This window comes from Pagrus pagrus, assembly GCF_965226575.1.
Source record: "Pagrus pagrus genome assembly, chromosome: 14".
Classification (NCBI taxonomy): Eukaryota; Metazoa; Chordata; class Actinopteri; order Spariformes; family Sparidae; genus Pagrus; species Pagrus pagrus.
In genome coordinates this window covers 21796895-21816280 of record NC_140198.1, presented here as the reverse complement: position 1 = coordinate 21816280, position 19386 = coordinate 21796895, and the positions used below count along the sequence as shown (strand labels likewise).

Sequence of the window (19386 nt, the reverse complement as noted above, 5' to 3'; positions counted from 1 at the left end):
TCCTCCATTTGAAACTCACTGTAGCTAGCAGCACGGCAACTAATGTGGAAAAAGTCTCACCTGTGACCTGAACTCTAACTGCAGCTGTTACCCTTTATCTGACCTTGAAAGTTTATTTTCACTTAATTTGTTATATTTACCTTTACTTATTCTACGTCTAAAATGTTTTGCTTACCGGACTCACAAAACCAGATATATCGTTTTCCATGTTGCTACAAGAAACAGTAATAATCACAGATTAAGCCTGACATTTTTGGCCAGTCTTGAATACTTCATGTGTTGGTATTAGCTTTGCCTTGAGCTTTGGGTTTTGACAAATGTACAGTGATAATTGATTAGCAGTAATCACAGCTTAAAATTAGCTGAAGCATCTTTTCCACTTGTCGCTGCCAGTGAGTTTCCTCCCTCTCAGTTCTTTGGAATCACGAAAGCTTGCATGCACTTTAGCTCTAGTCAGATGGCATTCTGAAAATTTTGCTCTCCATCCTTTAAGTTCAGTATTCACGAAAACATTTTTGAGATGCATCATCCTCTCCATTCACCCACCTGGTAATATTCAGCCGTGGTTGTGTGGCAACAACAATCTATATATGTAACAATCTGTAAATCTCATCTTTGTCAAGGGTTCACTGATTTAGACAGAAATTCGTCTTGTTTAAACTGTTCATTTATTATATTTTTCCTTCTCTCTGATGACCATAATTGACCACGTCCTCTAAAAAACTTGGCTATTACACTAATTAAAGGTGCAAGATGTTATTATTATTAAAATAAATGTGACTATTATTTCATGTGTGGCGAGTGTTTTGTTTTATCCCTGTATCGTGTCACATTTTGTATGTCACCCTGTTTTTCCCGTCTGTCCTTGTATATTTTATCCCTGTTTCTATCATTGTTATATCTGTAAAATCACAACTTTTGTTTACGCACTCAGATACAGAGTGAGTGAATGGAGGTGACCGGGTCACTGAATAAACACAGCGCAGGTGAGAAATTCCTCCTAATTTATTTGTGCATCTGCTCTTATAATTGGAACGCTCCCCGGTAGGAGGCAGTTTCTCATTCGTCATGCTGTGGGGCTGTGGAGACCTCTCACAGATGCATGAGTCACACATCCCTGGGTTTCCACATGGCCATTATCCTGTCCAGAGCCCTGCTGACAAATGAAAATGGCTTTTGCAGAGTGTAACAAAAAAAAGCTAAACAAACCCTACTGGTACTGTAATGGCAGCTTTTATTTGTTCAGACTTAAGCTGTTTCAGAAGATATATGACATGGCATATTTCTGCAGGCATGGCTGAGTGGGTTCGTGCTTTAATTCTATTTTGATTATTTACATTAAACTGTTAATCATTTCAAGTAGTTACTTCAAGTGAAGTCTGTCACGCCTACTGTGTAATTGTTTATGGTCTGGTGCACATGGTGTGTTTGCCTACCCTGCTGGAGGGAGAATTAACCTCAAAATAAAGGAAACACCTGGAAAAATAAGGAACAAACTGTAAAAGCTGAAGGGGAGTAGTTTCCTGTATTGTCTTCTCAGTGCCCTAGGAGGTAAGTTAAACACCAGTGTGCACAAAGTGATTCTGAGCTGTCATTTTATTCTCATAAAGCATGTTTTTTGTAATCGCAGAGGCGTGGATTGGTTGGCGTGCATTTTATTTTTGGAACGTCCTGTGCAGCGGTGTCCCTGGACACAATAAACAAATCCTTCAATCAGCTCCAGGAAAAGCAATAAATATTATTATGGGCGTGAAAATCCAATGCTACGTCTTTTCATGTCCTAGTCACAACATCTTTACACACATTAGCTCTTGCTGTATGGGAGACTCTGGAAGGCTGCCTGAAACCGTGTTTCCTCCATTAACAAACAGCCAGCTGAGGGACTCCTTTGTTTTTAGTAAGCTGCATGGTGTAATTGATTTTCTATGGGGACTTTTCAAAAAGCCTGATGTAACTGAGACAAAGCAACTGCATTTACCTTCTCTTCTCTACCTTTTTTTTTGTAAGAAACTTAAAGGTGTTTAAAGAAATGTTTCTTGGTGAAGCATTGCATGTACCAGAGTGCCATATGGACGCCTCACATGGAGAGAATATTGTTAAAATATGATTTCCACCAGCCAAATTACCACATTCTACACTGCTGCTTCAAATTCCATGCAGTACTGAGTTCCCTCCCCAGACAGCTTAACAACCATTCACACCTGGGCTCACCTAGCCCTAGCAACCCACATGAAGGCCAGTTGGGTCAATGACCCACAAGTGGCCCTAACGACTCTGAAACTCAGAGCTCACGTGTCCTTAACGACTCTGTAAGGACACGTCCACACAGAGTTTGAAAGCCTGCAACACCCTCTCCAGTTAGTTAGAACTGAAGAAGCCTTTTGGATGAGAGGTGAAACGTCTTCAAGAAACTGTTGCCTATGATACAGCACTTAGAATATCCATATAGAGAGGGCTGGATTTCTAACCAGATCTCGACATACCTAGATAGCCAAGTTCCTTCCTTCAAACAGTCTTCCTATCAAAAAGCTTAAAATCAGAAACTACTTTGCAGTCACTGTGAGCCAAAGACAGATCTGTCTATGTGAGGCTGTTATGGGACATTATTGAGATTTACCTCTCACATATATGAAGCCAAACTCATTCACACACTGTACTGAAAAACACACACACATGCAAGTGAAATGCTTTCACACACAGCATAAACACTCAACACACAAAAAAGATCATATGATCACATTCACAACTGAAAAGCTCTCATTAAAACTAATGAAACCACCAATCACACATGATGTGTTTTGTAAACAGTTAAATGCTCTTACATAATATTGTGTAATATAGTTCAAAAGAAAGGCAAAGACTGACAATTTTCGGTCAGGAGAGGCTTCATAGAGGCCTTGATGATCCTTAATGAACTGTGAAGGGCAGCTGTATGTCAGGAGGTAGAGCAAGTCCTCCAGTAATCGAAAGGTTGCTGGTTCTATTCCCCGACTGCACGTCAAACTATCCTTGAGCAAGATACTGAGCCCCAAATTGCTCCTAATTGGCACACTGCTTGGCAGCCTCTGCCATTAGTGTATGAATGTGTGTGCTTTGGGCAGTCGGTAGACTGGAAAAGTTCTATAGAAATACAAGGAAGAGGAGGTCATATGAGAACAGTGCCTGGAGCAGCCTCAGGGGTACTGATTGGCTTACACAGCTGCCTTGAGTCAGATGTCAGTTCAGTTCGTTCACTGCTTGCACTGTGGCTGAGATGGTCTCCTGTGTCCTTTGTTCCTGAGTGTGTTAAGGTGAATTGTTTGATCCAAGATAATGTGAGTATTCATTTGCATGTATACTTTCTTTAATTGTAGAAACAAACCACTCAACTTATCCTGAAAGAAGAAAGAGAATGGATGGACCTGGACATGTCTCCTTCTGTGATCATGTCAATGAAGTCTCTCAACCAAACATGAACTCTATCTGCAATGCTACTGTCCTGTTTCCACATAGGATAATGATAATTGGGATGTCATTACTCTACTAGGATCCTCCTATAATTGCTTCACAACTTGCTGCATGAACATGAGAACAGAGAAAGATACCCGTTGGCATGACATGCCAGGATATTACATATTGCTTTGGTATCAGTCGAAAGACCCATACAGACACTGACAGACTGAGCCTTTAAGGTATGCAGTTTTGTCAAATCAATCAAATGGTAACATCATATTTTTACGGTGAGTTTATGGTACTTTTATTCTAGTAAACATCCGACCTGGCCTCCGATCTGCACTGAACTAGCACAAATTGTAAGAAACAACCTCTGGTCAAAAACCGGGAGAAAATAACGTCATGTTGAGCTAAAAGTGTCTTGGCTAATGCAGGAACCCCAGGAATTCATATTTTCTCCAGGTATTTATCAGCACTATTAGTTTGACATGTATTAAACTTAAGTGGATTAACCTTACATGACCCACTCTACTAATCTCATGATAGAGGTCACAGGTTCTTCTTAAGCAAATATTGTTGTGCACTTTCAGATACTGCCAGCAGTTTAACAACAACACTCCAGCACAAACTGGACTGGTGGTGACTGTTTACAAATGCACCCCAAGTACTTTTACATTTAGATGTTAATTACATCTGCTGGTAATACTGGAGGAATGCAGGAATTTCACTTCTAATATAGTATTTACACAGTAAAGTATTAGGATTGAGTAAAGGATATGAACACTTTCTCCACTACTGATATGAGGGCCTCCAGGTCATATAAGTTCAGTTCTGGGACCTTTATCTGGGAGTTTAACTAAATAAGCCTCCATGTCAAAAACCTGGAGAAAATAACTACATGATGTGCTAAAAAATATGATAACTGTATCCAGGAAAACCATTCATAATTCTCAAGGTATTGCACTTCAAGTAATATGCACGAAACTTTAGTGGATTTACATTGCACAACCCACTCTAATAATCTTATGAAAGAGGTCACAGGTTCTTCTGATGCAAGCATTGTTCTTGGCTGACAGAGAGAAACACATTCACAAACCAGACCGTGCTCCCGAATACTACCAGCAGCACGACTAACTCAGCAAAAGCAAGAAAATAAAACTATTGTGACACGAAAAGAAAGACATAATGACATGTTCATTATTTGCAGAACATTCATGGCAGCGACATAACTTCATGTGACACGTGTCACATGTAACTGATTTACCTGTGAAAGGACTCGATCACCTCTGAGCCTGGAGTTTGAACTCAAATATGGAAGGAATCCTTTAGATGGATCGTGAGTCTGCAGTCAATCAGGAGTATTATTTGCACCGCTGAGCATGGGTAAGTGAATTTTAGGAACATTGTCCTGTTGGGGCTAGTATCATACTGTATTTTCTTATCAGTGTGTAGAATTTTCCATAAGTTAAACTATAAATAAATATAGATGCAGATTCTCCGACACACGTTTGCTTTAAAAGCAGAAACTGTGTCATTAAAATGCCTGATACAAATCCATAAACTTGTTAAGCACATTTACGAGATGATTTGCTGACCTTAAGTTATCATCATGTTAAGTTATCTTCATGTTATCATCTCTCTCTCTCTTACATTTTAGGAACTATGCCATTGCATCGTGTGTGTGGAATATTTGTTTTCCTCAGTGCATGTCTGATTTCCTTCACACCACCTTGTGATGGAGGAAACATTCTGGTGTTCCCAGTGGACGGCAGCCACTGGATCAATATGAAGATCCTGCTGGAAGAGCTTCATGCCAGGGGACACAGCATCACTGTGATAAGAGCCTCCACCAGCTGGTACATCCCAGAAAAGTCTCCTCTTTACACATCCCTTACTTTAGAAATGGATGAAGGTTTAGAGAACTTCTTTGAAGTGTACCTGCAGGAGCATATGAGGGTAGGTCATTTTGGATTATGTATCAGGCCACATTTGGGTCATTTAGTCATTCACATATGATCTGTGATATGATATCACTTTTTCACCACGTTTTTTCTAACCATTTTTATCAGGCGCAGAGAGAGGGGGCCTCAGCACTTACTTTCTTCAAACTCACCAAGGACTTCCTTTCTATGATTTCTACAGCCCATTCATTGTGGGCTGATAGCCTGGTTCAACTGTTCAATGACGAACAGACAATCAAAAGCTTAATGGATTCCCAATATGATCTTGTTCTGACTGACCCGGCCATAGCGCCAGGGGTTGTACTAGCCAAGTATCTCAAACTGCCCATAGTGCTCAACGTTCGCTGGATCACCAGCGGAGATGGCCACTTTGCGATAGCTCCCTCACCACTGTCTTACATCCCAGTTCCGGGATCGGGCTTAACGGACAAGATGAATTTCATCCAGAGGGTCAAGAACATGCTTTTCTACAGTATTATAGTGTTCCAGCAGAAATTCATGGTGGGGCCAAGCTATGATGGCATCTGTGATAAATATATCGAGGGTGGATGTGACATCATGTCGCTTCTACAGGAAGCAGACATCTGGCTGTTCAGGTCAGATTTTGTGTTTGATTTCCCTCGGCCCACGATGCCAAACGTCATCTATATAGGAGGGTTCCAGTGCAAACCAGCCCAACCTCTGCCAGCAGACCTGGAGGACTTTGTTCAGAGTGCTGGGGAGCACGGAGTGATCATCATGACTCTGGGAACTTTGGTTAACGCTTTGCCCAAAGTGGTTGCAGACGAAATTGCCAGCATCTTTTCCAAGATGCCTCAGAAGGTAACTCATGCTTTGTGATATATATATATATATGTATATATATATATATATATATATAGATGATATATAGCCCTGTTAATTCACATTGATTCTTTTCATTTTCCCATCAGGTGATTTGGAGGCACAAAGGAGAGCGTCCCTCTACTTTGGGCAACAACACCCTGATAGTGGAGTGGATGCCACAGAAGGACCTCCTGGGCCACCCACAGACCAAAGTCTTTGTCGCTCACGGTGGGACCAATGGAGTCCAGGAGGCCATTTTCTACGGGGTCCCTGTGCTCGGTATACCCTTGTTCTTTGACCAGTATGACAATCTTCTCCGTCTGCAGGAGAGAGGAGCTGCGAAGATCATTCAGCTCGGTGATGTTAACGGCCGCAGTTTTGAGCAAGGTATCAAGGAAGTGCTCCATCAGGACAGCTACAGACAGAACATGCAAAGACTGTCACGTTTGCACAGAGATCAGCCAATGGCACCCATGGACCATGCCATCTTCTGGGTGGAATATGTGATGCGCCATAAAGGGGCTCCTCACCTGCGTACAGAGGCCTATAAGATGGCCTGGTACTCATACTACTGTTTGGATGTACTGCTTCTATTACTGACTGCAGCGACTGTACTGCTGCTCTCTACTTTGGTCATGTTCAGGTTCCTGTGCTGCAGAAGTAGAAGAAAGACCAAAACCAAACAACACTGAGGTCAAATTTGTTTAGAAATCAGCTGCAATGAGTTCTTTAAAGCATTGTGTTTGGACAAAAACATACATCTCAATGTATCTCATCTGTATCTCTGTTATTTATGAAGTAAAGTGACAGTCAGTCAGTTGATTTTAGTTATATTGAATATATATATTGTGAAATAATTTAGCCCCCTTTCTGTTAAAATCAATTGTAAAATGTATTTGGACAGTTTAAGATTTCAGTTTTAAGACACTCACAAATCATTGGTGATAGTCTGATCTTCTGGTCAACATGATTCTGTAATTTCACATCCACTGTAATGATAAAGCATGGAGCCGTTGGCTGACTGCCTGATCCATTTCCATTGTAACAATATCTTGACCACCTTGAATCTTGATGGTGTTTGGTGGAAACTTAATGTTCAGACAATCAGCATATGTTCTCAATTCTGTGACATATTTGCCACCATTTCATGACATTTTTGATTTAAGCAACCATAAATAAAAAAAATATTTAAAAGGAATTGCTATTGTTTCTTCTCACTCACACAATAGTGGATATTCTGCATGAAAATCTTCCTAACTACAGTAACTCACTTGAGAAACACAATAATTGGTCTTGCCATCTATATTTTCTACCGTCAATTCACAGATATCTTGGACACACTACATACTACCAGCCGAAACCACTTGTGGTTGTCAAGCAAAACCAGTTTGCAGTTTAACAGTCTTGATCTTTAATCTTGATGGTGTTTTGTGGAAACCAATTCAGAGGTGACAAACTAATAAAGTCCAGATAATTATTAGATTCTGAATTCTGTGACATATTTGCCATCATTTCATTTAATATTTCATCAAAGCAAACATAAATTACATTTTATATATCTATATATATATCTATATATATATTTAATTCCTCTCTCTCTTACTGAACTACGGCTAAGAAACTAAACTTAACTAAGAATAATAAAAAAAAATATCATTAGCTGAAACCCAATAGGAGATGTTAAAACCTGAGCTCAACCTCAACCAATTAGCATCAGTGTTGATAAAGTAATTATATAATATACAGCAGTATAAGACTCACAGGGGGCATTAGTATTTTGTGCGATTGGCCCATCACACCGTTTCAGAGTGCAACACAGCTGTCATAAACACAGATTTCAGGTTATTGTAATAATTTGTGAGATGTTATGTAACGTGCTAACTACAAAAAAAAATCAGCATGTCATAGTTCAGCTTGAAAACTTAAGGAAAACATGCATGCTCAGGCATTTTTGCCATGTGGCAGTCGACTTTTGTACAAGCAGTGCATACCAAGGACGTTATAATTATACCTGGACACAGCCTGGGAGGAGAAGTCCCATTCATTTCTATGAAGGTTGCTCAGTGGCGTGTGAAGCCAAAATGACTTGACTGTCTTCCGCATAACTTCTGCATTGTGTCACCCATACAGCGTGCACACTAGAGACTTCGGCCGACCAAGCTGGCTAACTTCCGGTTTAGCGCCCTGCTAACTTGAATGGGGATAGAATAATTTAATCGTGCGGCTGAAAAATATGTATCCACCGTTTTACAGACGCTTCTTTCACAATGTTAGCTTATGGAAAAAGTCTTTTTGGGCCCCAGTGCATCACGTGACGTTGTAGTTACATGGTTCGGCCACTAAGAATGTTGGCTTCAAAGCCTGGCGCTCTTCCTGAGGTCTTGTTGCATATAACTCAGAAAGGTAATGCCAAGCTAACGTAACAGTAACAGTAACTGTAACGCCAGGCTTAGATACTACTGGCTAAACCTCTGTAAGGATGGGCTGACTTGGCTTATGATAAAAAAAGTAGCAAGTTGACAACTTTGCTAACACAGCCAAAAATCAAGCTAGTGCAACAACACAATACATGACTTAGCAAGCCAGTTAATAGTACTTACTAGTCAAACAGCAACAGGACCAGCTCAGCAACTGAAAGCCAGTCTGAGATTTACTCTTTACTGGACGTTTGCCCAGCCACTCTCTTTTTCTCAGCTTCCTCCGTCAACGTCCTCTTTTGCCTCTTTACCTCTGTCATGATGCCCTGCACCTAAAACCCCGGCGGTGCTCTGAGCAGAGTGAGCTACCTGGGCTAACTACATCGCAGTTATAGATTGCTTTCAAGACACTCCGTAAATGACAGCGTTCAGGAAGAGCAGCCGCAGGACGTTTGATGGAAAACCAGAAGACATTTTCTCCATAATATAAGATCCAGTTACAACGAAATCAGAGACAGTTGGTGCTGTGTGGAACGTACAGCCGTAAAGCACTGCGGTCCTTCCTGCTCACCGGATTTATATACATCCACCCTATTACCAGTCAGTGTACCATCAAAATGATTTTGAAGCTGTTACTAGTTAAAATTTCTAATATTGATTAATCACCAGCAACGTTAGCCAGTAAGGCCATATTTACCCCAAATTTGAGCATTTTATCGGTAACGTTAGCTCATCACATTAACATTTCAACACAACACACCAATGATGAACTCAGCTAACTTCATTGAGTTTAATTCTGACACCTGCAACCTAAGTTCAGCTGGAAGTTATTTTTGACATCAGTTGTGGTAAAACCAACCTCCCGGTCGAAAACCTGATGAAAATGATCTTACAAAAGAGGTCACAGGTTCTTCTGATGCAAGCCTTGCAGAGAGGGAAACACATTCACATAGCTACTCTGCACTCCAAGATACTACCAGCAGTCTAATAAGAACACAAAATAAATCAATACATTCATCATGACAAAGCAAAAATAGTTAATTATTAGCAACACATACATGGAAGTGTCATGACCTCCAGTGACCAGTATCTCATGTAACTCATTTACCCGGAGAAGGGCAGATCATCTCTGAACCTGGAGTTTGATCTCAAATATCTTTTAGATTGACTGTCAGTTTTCCAGCAGGTTAGCAGGTGGATTGCCACTCCTGAGCATGGGTAAGTAATTTTCAGAGCATTACGATTATGTGGCTGGTTATATACTACATTTCTTATCAGTGATGGACATTTTATCAGTACATTTCATCTCTCATGACATTTCTCATGTTGTCATCTTTCTCTCTCTTACATTTTAGGAACTATGCCATTGCATCGTGTGTGTGGAATATTTGTTTTCCTCAGTGCATGTCTGATTTCCTTCACACCACCTTGCGATGGAGGAAACATTCTGGTGTTCCCACTGGACGGCAGCCACTGGGTCAATATGAAGAGCCTGCTGGAAGAGCTTCATGCCAGGGGACACAGCATCACTGTGATAAGAGCCTCCACCAGCTGGTACATCCCAGAAAAGTCTCCTCTCTACACATTCCTTACCTTCAATGTGAGTGAAGGTTTTGAGGACGTTTTTGAAGCGTACCTGCAGGAGCAAATGAGGGTAGGTCATTTTGAAATATGTACTGGGCCACATTTAGGTCATTTAGTCATTCCTTTGTTAAGACAAATTTTTCCTTAATTTTTCAGGCGCAGAGAGAGGGGGCCTCAGCACTTACTTTCTTCAAACTCACCAAGTACTTCTTTTCTATGATTTCTAAGATGCATTCAATTTGGTCTGATGCTGTGATCCAACTCTTGGATGATGAAAAGACCATAACGAGCTTGATGGATTCCCAATATGATCTTGTTCTCACTGACCCAGGCATAGCACAAGGGGTTGTAATAGCCAAGTTTCTCAAACTGCCCATAGTGCTCAATGTTCGTTGGATCACCAGCGGAGATGGCCACTTTGCAATAGCTCCCTCACCACTGTCTTACATCCCAGTTCCAGGATCGGGCTTAACGGACAAGATGAATTTCATCCAGAGGGTCAAGAACATGCTTTTCTACAGTATTATAGTGTACCAGCAGAAATTTGTGGTGGGGCCAAGCTATGATGCCCTGTGTAATAAATATATCGAGGGTGGATGTGACATCATGTCGCTTCTACAGGAAGCAGACATCTGGCTGTTCAGGTCAGATTTTGTGTTTGATTTCCCTCGGCCCACGATGCCAAACGTCATCTATATAGGAGGGTTCCAGTGCAAACCAGCCCAACCTCTGCCAGCAGACCTGGAGGACTTTGTTCAGAGTGCTGGGGAGCACGGAGTGATCATCATGACTCTGGGAACTTTAGTTGATGCTTTACCCAAAGAAGTTGCAGATGAAATTGCCAGCATCTTTTCCAAGATGCCTCAGAAGGTAACTCAGTGATAAAGTTTTTGCAATGACAAGACTTTTTAAGAAGAGTAAATGGTGTACCCAATCGTCATAGTAAATGTTGGCAATGTACGTTTATGCAAACCACGGATATGTTGAAACTTTACGATTCTTTATGTAGAGACTTTATATTTCTTTTGGTCCAGTTTTCAATTTTATGTTGTGACACAGTGTAACAATGTATGTTTTATGTCAAGGCTGGGCCACACAGCCTGTGTGAGCAGTGTGTCTCAAGCAAGGCTGCAGCAGCGCATCGCCTAGAGATCCAAAGTCCTGACTATATTATCTGCATCACTTGCGTAGTTCTCAGAACAAAAACGATCTGTGGCCAGTCATATCAACATTATACTGTTGCTTTTAGCTTGTAGCTTTTGACTACAGTTTTAATATCTGTAGAATGTGTTAGACATGATTAATCATTATGAAAATGTTGATATGATTCGTACAAGCTTGAATGTATCTGTGGTTTGCAGAAATGTAAATGTATTCTTTATTAGTGCAAATAGTGGACTGCACGTAAACTTGCTTTCGTTATAAAGTGCATTATTACAATTAGTATATTAGTATATAGTATTACGATATAGTTTACTGTTGTGTGGTGAGTGGCGACAGGCTGCAGCAAGTGCAGCATCATCATCTGCTGGCGAATAGATACACAGTAAATTCACAATTTTGTTCATTTTCCCATCAGGTGATTTGGAGGCACAAAGGAGAGCGTCCCTCTACTTTGGGCAACAACACCCTGATAGTGGAGTGGATGCCACAGAAGGACCTCCTGGGCCACCCACGGACCAAAGTCTTTGTTGCTCACGGTGGGACCAATGGAGTCCAGGAGGCCATTTACTACGGGGTCCCTGTGCTCGGTATACCCTTGTTCTTTGACCAGTATGACAACCTTCTCCGTCTGCAGGAGAGAGGAGCTGCGAAGATCATTCAGCTCGGTGACGTTAATGGCCGCAGTTTTGAGCAAGGTATCAAGGAAGTGCTCCATCAGGACAGCTACAGACAGAACATGCAAAGACTGTCACGTTTGCACAGAGATCAGCCAATGGCACCCATGGACCATGCCATCTTCTGGGTGGAATATGTGATGCGCCATAAAGGGGCTCCTCACCTGCGTACAGAGGCCTATAAGATGGCCTGGTACTCATACTACTGTTTGGATGTACTGCTTTTATTACTGACTGCAGCGACTGTACTGCTGCTCTCTACTTTGGTCATGTTCAGGTTCCTGTGCTGCAGAAGTAGAAGAAAGACCAAAACCAAACAACACTGAGGTCAAATTTGTTTAGACATAAACTACATTAAGTTCTGTAAAGCACTGTATTGAGACAAAAACATAGATCTTAATGTATCTCATTTGGTATCCCTGTTATTCATGAAAAGACAAAACAGTCAATTGATTCAGCCATATTTAATATAGATATTGTAAAAGTAATATAGCCCCTTTTCGGTTTTAGTTTCCGATGTACTTGGACAATTTTAAAGGTTAAATATAAAGGAATATTACATTAAAATGTCAAAAAAACGAGTAGATCATTGCTCTGCTCCGCTGCTGGCGCGCCGTGCAGCGATCGCTTCGGCGTCTGGTCTAATTTTTTCGCGTGCCAAGGCCGAATGTGTCAAGCCGGGCAGGAAGTCAAACAAAGCAACAACGAGAAATCCTGTCGATTTTCAAAATGAGACACATTTCAAAATAAAACTATTTTCGATAATTAAACACCCCGATTGACAGAAAACTACTCATTACCACGAAGTGGACATACATTTACAGTTGTCAGGAAAACATGACGTTGTGCTTTTATGCGGTTATTTACTTTCCTGTGGTCAAAAAACAGCTCCAAGTGTGACTACAGAACAGCTGACGAGCAGAGCCGTTTGCCGGCCGGCGCGGAGAAATTAGTGTCTGGTGTGAACAGAAGGGCCGTGGCTCGCGCGAGAATTTCCGAGCGCAGCGCTTCGGGGCGCTTCGGCGTCCTGTCTGAACCTGGCGTTACAGTACATAAACACGCAACAATGGAGGTCACCTCTGCAGATCGCTGCCACATTCAGGGTGATACTTTTTAATCCCAAAAGTAAAAAAATATCCCTGAGCTTTGCTACCATCAGTAAACGGCTCCAGAGCTGTGGCTCTGAGCCACGGCTCCACCTGACCATCCACACAACACTCGACAGTTGTCTTTTACTTTGTTTTGATACAGAGCCTCCTAGTGGTGGACGTTACACATTGCACATTTAAGATTTCATTTGAAAAATACCCACACATAATTTGTGTCTGATACATAGTCTGATCTTCTGGTCAACATGATTCTGTATGGTCACATTCACTGTAGTAAAAGTATTGAGCCGTTGTCTCACAGCCCAGAAACTGAGCCATTTCCAATATAAAAAAAGCAACCTGAGCTCTTTTCATCGTAAAGGGTTTTTTTTGCTTAAAACCAATTCAGACGTAACAAAACGGAAAAAGTTCAGATAATCAACATATGTTCTAAATTCTATTACTTATTTCCCTCAGTTTTATTTAATTTTGATTCAAACAAACTTCTATAAATCTTTATCTAAAAGAAATTACCTTTGTTTTCTATCACTCTATGTTATGGACATAAATCCTTATAACCACAATAACTTACAATGCACAGAACACAATACTGTAACTTGGCACTTGCTGTCTGTAACTTTATCTCTGTTTCACAGATGTCTTGGCCTCACACACTCACATTCCAGCAGAAGCCCATGTCAAATCCAAGGGTTGTAAAAGTAATGCCCACCAGAGGACAAATCATACTGTAGTTTATTATCTATTCATGGAGATTTAATAATATTAAGAAACTAAAAACACTCTGGGAAACATATGTAGCAGGGATATGTACAATAATGTGTTATTGTACGCACTATATGTACAACAATGCAGTGTTTTCCTTGAGAGGCTCGTGTTATGTGACCATAAGAGAAACAGCAAAGCTAATCTCAATATCAAGAACACATGTCCGTAATGCTACCAGGGTGCCACAGGCAACTCTTTATGGAAAACTTGAAGATTGATCATGTTCTGCTTGTTATTTTTTGTATTTATATCAATCCATATAAGTGACATCATCTTCTAAACTAAAATCAATGCCAGTTAGAAGACAAACCTCAAAATGACTATGGAAAATCCCATAATTTTAGATAATAGATCACATTAAAACCATTTCCCTTTCCTAAACAGTCAAGAAACAGATGTATGAAACAATCTGTGGCTAGAAAGAAAAGCTCTTTCTTTGATAAAGCATAAACTCATATGGTTTTGATTCACAAGATGAGTAAGGTTGTCTTAAATCCGACTACAAGCTAAATAAATTACATTTCACTTACCATTCCCCGATGCACCGCTTGAGACTTCTCAGCTTACTGATGAGGAAAGCAAATCTGTGACAATATTCCAAAGGTACGGAGGGAGCGAGGTGATTTATGAGGCCCGGAAAAAATTAAGTTTAACATTTGAAACAAAAGAAGGACAATGAAAGCAGCAGGAGAGAGAAGAATTACGTATGTGTGTTGGTGTAATTACTGATAATTGCTAAAAACATTTTACCATATTTGGGCATTTTCTTACAAATAAAATGTGTTTTTGCTTCAATTATTGCCTTTAATGAGGGTGTGCTAACGTTCTGGGTCCATGTTGTAGTGTGCAACCATTCCATCGTTCAGTGTAGCTCACTGCAGTTTCTCTGTACAGATTTTGAGCTGTGTTATAGATGGTGGAGGTAGATATGGGTCGAGGTAGGGACATGATTGGGTAATCTACAGACTACCGGTGCGGTAGGAAAAAACACACATATTTTTTTTTGATTAAATGACAACGGAGCACACCGAGGATGTAGGCAGTGGAGAGATGGATTGAGATGCAGAAGTAGTTTTAAGAGCTTTCATGGACATTTATATTCTTAACTTTCCTCTGTAACTCATCCCCATTATAATCCGTTGTGACCAACATGAATTCAAGTTGACCACATCTGCTACTCTCTGACCCGAAAGAGTGTTTGGTACTCAGTTATGGTAAATTTGAAGTGGCCACAGTGATTTGAAAAATGGTGAATGAGTTACAATTGAAGCTGAATGAGCCTTTATTGGTATAAATCGCATTTTAATGATGTGGTGAAACAAGCCAAACCATTAAATGTTAATTAATCAGTTTTATTTAAACAAATACAAATCTAATTTGAATTGGTCCAACAACATACCCAAGTAGACATTAACAGGCTTATTTTGTCTCACTGTTGAAATTGTTGAATGCCTTTAGTGTATTGTGGAAACATTCCAGTTTTCCCTTTTCAAGTCAGGTACAGCACTTCCAAACTCTGTTTTATTGCAAAACTGTGTCCTGGCAGGTGAGCTGCATTGTCTTTATCATCTCAGAATAATAAACTCTAAAGGTCAAGGACAAAGGCTTGAAGTCAACATTTACTACAACCCTATTCCCTGTGTGAAAATCCATGTAGTTCTGAGTCTCACAACTTTTACGTGTCGCTCACCACATTAGTTCTGCCCCAAGGGATCGCCTTGACTAGTCCAGACATGGGGTCAGACACCTTAACATCTGCTGCAGGAACAGCCAACAAGCACACATAAAGCAGGTGATGTGCACGTCTCTGTCTCGTTCCTGGTATCAGCAACTGTAACAGAGAGCACGTGGCCTTCCTCCCTTTGTTTCTGATCCCTCCCTGGATCTGTTTTCAACTTTCCCGTCCTTCTCCCTCACACTCTGATTTTGCCCACCCTGTTTCCTTGGAAAATCCTTCCTGTGATCATTATTGGCACAGGATGATGTCAGTGTGTATGTTCTGTGTTAGACACTAGTCAAGGCTGGGCTGTGACAACAGGGAAACTTTGAGTGTCAGTGTACCTTCACCAATGAGTAGAATCTACACAATAAAGGATAAATCTCTTATAATGAAAGGATGAGAAAAACAATACAATGGAAGGTGCAGAAAAGTCTTTTTTTGACATACATCACCTTTGGAAATGTACTGGCTGCTTACACCTGGATTTTCTGAATATGGAAACAGAATTACAGCAGATGTTTGACCTAACAAGACTGCCTTCATTTGCTCAGACTCTGGTCTGTATCAAACCTCAGATCTTTCAGAGTGAAAAACACTTGGGCCTAGACTGACACATTTATTTATTGAACCCACCCTAATGAGCTGTTCTGAAAATAATTTTCAATGTTAAGAAACCAAATTATTTGACTTGGCAGCATGTGTTACTACAATTCTAGAGATCACTTAGACGGAAATGAGAAAAACTCAAATGTTCATAAATCAGCAGATACTACGCAAACACTAGATTTAATGCTGAAGTATGGCAAATCAAGCTTGTGTTTTTGTGTTTTTCCTCAAGCAACAAGCATGGACTTATGCACTTCTCCCAAAGGGCATATGCAAGGAATGACATCACTCTCTCCACAGACACACAGATCACATTAATTGCTCTCCCTATGGAGGAACTACTGGCCAGAAGCACAAATTCACTCAATCTGCACAGCAAATTCTGCTCTGCTTCGGCTGGGCGTTTGCATGTGTTGCTGTCTGTTGAGTCTTGGAAATTGCAGTCATACCACAGCGATGTGAAATTCTTCCAGACAGACCACATTAGCCAAGATCTGTTGGATCATATGGCTAAAACATGGTGGCACCCGCAGTGTTTGTGGCTATTTTCCAAATCTACTTGTGTCCTCGTCTTTCTTGTCTTCAGAGATAACAGCTACATGTTTGTTTTCAGCAGCACATTTATTATAGTGAAATATTACACTGAAGATATATATATATATATATTTTTCAAATTCAATTCAAAGGGGGCTTTATTGGCATGAAGGATTAACAACAATTTTGCCAAAGCATATGTCCAAACACTTGGACAGAACACAACAAATAACAACACAAACACGGAGATATATGTTGTGATATTAAAGGAAACATATTGTGCTCATTTTCAGGTTTATCATTTTATTTTGGGGCACTACTAGAATAGCTTTACATGCTGTAATGCTCAAAACACATCAGTTTTTTCATACAGTCCAGTCCTGCAGCAATGTATTCCCTCTCTGTCTGAAACACTCTGTTTTAGCTCCTGTCGCTTTAAGGCCCCCACTTCTGAAACACGCCGTCTCCTCTGATTGGTCAGCTTGCACATGCCTGAGCCAGCATGACCGACAGAAACAGAGCAGCTGTGCTTAATCAATTCTGCTGTGCCAAACAGCTAGGCATAAATTATGCAAATGCATAACTGTGACATAGTGTGACGTCACAAAGTCACAAGATAAAGCAAGACTACTGATGAGGCGTTTCAGGAGCAGTGCTTTCTGTGGGAGAGAGGAGCTTCTGTTCGTGTGGATTTTGACCTTTTAAGCTATCAAGATCTTTTACATGTACAAGAATATATATAAAACACTGAAGGAAAGGAAAAACTGAGAAAACATACTAAGTCTCCTTTAGGACAGTGATTAAGTGTAAGGCAAAAAAGGGTCTAAGATATAAATAAAATGCAGCATGTGGGCACAGGGCATTCAATAAAAATGATAATTTGTATTCTCTCACAGATAAAATTGAGTTGATCGTGCAACATCGTGAAAACAGTTAACAGATTTTATATTCCTGAATGGATTTCACGATCTGAGCCCTGTTTTTTTTTTTTTCTTTTTTCCTGTTTTCAATCAATCAGTACAGCTATCACTACCTCTCATTGAACATCAATTCCTTCTGAATTTTTTCAGTTTCTCTACAAATCTGAATTTAGTTTTAGACTATTATTCTGCTGCATGTTGAGACATTGTGTTATTATGTAAATACAGAATTTGACTTGCATGTGCATGTTAATATACATGTGGTCTGAACATGAGGATTCAAACATAGATTTTTTGGATCCTGTTGTCTCTGGTTGGTTATTAAGGAACAAATCATGAATTCCTCAGCAAAAAAAATACCAAGAAAGCGTATAGTATAGGTAACACCTGCACAACTTTCTTTATACATTATCCGCTATAACCCACTAAATCCAAACACACTGTCTGACATGGAAGTGACAAAGGCTTCTCTGTCACAGTACATCGATAATGAAGTGAATTCTGGATGGCACTTACCTCTCGACTCTGCAGAGAATATCATCAGCCTCCATAAATTTCAGATCCATCGCTGGGGTCAGCTGGTTTTAATTTAGAGTTGGAGGACAGACAACAGAGCTGTCTGGCACTGAGCTTGGAGGGGAAGAGCGGGGTAAGCCTTTGGGTCGAACCCTGGGAGGGAATACACTGCAGTTACAGTAGAGTTGCATTTGTCCAAACTGTGTAATCAGCGAAGGAAGTGTAGGTAGAGTACTGGAATCACTTACTGTATATTCATCAAGCACACAATTTTAGACACATTTAAACAACATTTGAAAAAGAACGACAACTTACGGATCAACTGACAGATATAAATGTGACATAGACAAACACATGCAACCATGTAATCTGAACACAAGTCTTACTCAAGGAGAAGTCTCAGTCTGAAACCTCACCTGAGGCCACCTGTTACAGGAAGTTAAGAAGATAGTGGAAGTGCCAGCAACAATTTATTTCCAAAGTCACGGCTGAATAACTGATTTTGATGATGTGGATGAGGCAACGACTTTAACAAGCCAGAGCAAGACTTCTCCGTGAGAGGATCTTATTATTTGACAAAAAGGTCTATACCCAGAGGAATCATTTCCTTAATGTTGTCTGAGACTTCGAATAACAACCTCAGCCTGCCAATGGCAAAAACATGCATGTTTAGTGGATATAACTTTGATGGTTGCAGTTGCCCCAAAGGATTACCTTGCAGCCATTGCAGCAGTGCTGCGGCTGCCAGCTGAGGCTATCTACTGGAACACTTCTAAATCCTTTGGTGAATGTGAATCATTTACACAACAAAACAGTTAAACATGGGGTCCAGGGTTTAAAAAGACCAGAATACCCCTTTAATTTAGCACATGTGTCAAACATGATGTAATATTTCAAATCAAGTGTTAAAAAACTGTTTTATTGGGTGGTGGATTGTTAAAAAACAAAACAAACCAAAACAAAAACACTACAGAGGAAAACAATTTGCACCACATGGAGCGGCAAAAACTTGTCTTATTTTCCAAAAAACATGGGCTCAATTATGTTGAAAAGTTAATGTTCAATTATAAGGGCTTCTCCTGCAGGCTGACAGGTACATGATTATTACAAGCAATTCACACACCATTTGAGAGCTGATTTCTCTTCTTTGTATGTTCAG

At 40.4% G+C, this 19386-nt stretch overlaps 2 protein-coding genes across 2 annotated transcripts; both read left to right on the top strand.

Annotated features, from left to right (window-relative positions):
- The first annotated feature begins 4773 nt into the window (after window positions 1-4773).
- Window positions 4774-7337, top strand: LOC311269999 (UDP-glucuronosyltransferase 1-2-like). The gene is made up of 4 exons (XM_084374605.1): window positions 4774-4815; window positions 5090-5388; window positions 5502-6215; window positions 6326-7337. The coding sequence occupies exons 1-4, from the start codon at window positions 4812-4814 to the stop codon at window positions 6908-6910; spliced, it is 1602 nt and encodes a 533-aa protein (XP_084230731.1). The 5' UTR covers window positions 4774-4811; the 3' UTR covers window positions 6911-7337.
- Window positions 7338-9995: 2658 nt separating this feature from the next.
- LOC311270000 (UDP-glucuronosyltransferase 1-2-like) lies at window positions 9996-12383 on the top strand (the record flags this gene model as incomplete). Its single annotated transcript, XM_084374606.1, has 3 exons — window positions 9996-10289; window positions 10376-11089; window positions 11799-12383. The coding sequence occupies 3 exons, from the start codon at window positions 9996-9998 to the stop codon at window positions 12381-12383; spliced, it is 1593 nt and encodes a 530-aa protein (XP_084230732.1).
- Window positions 12384-19386: the final 7003 nt, after the last annotated feature.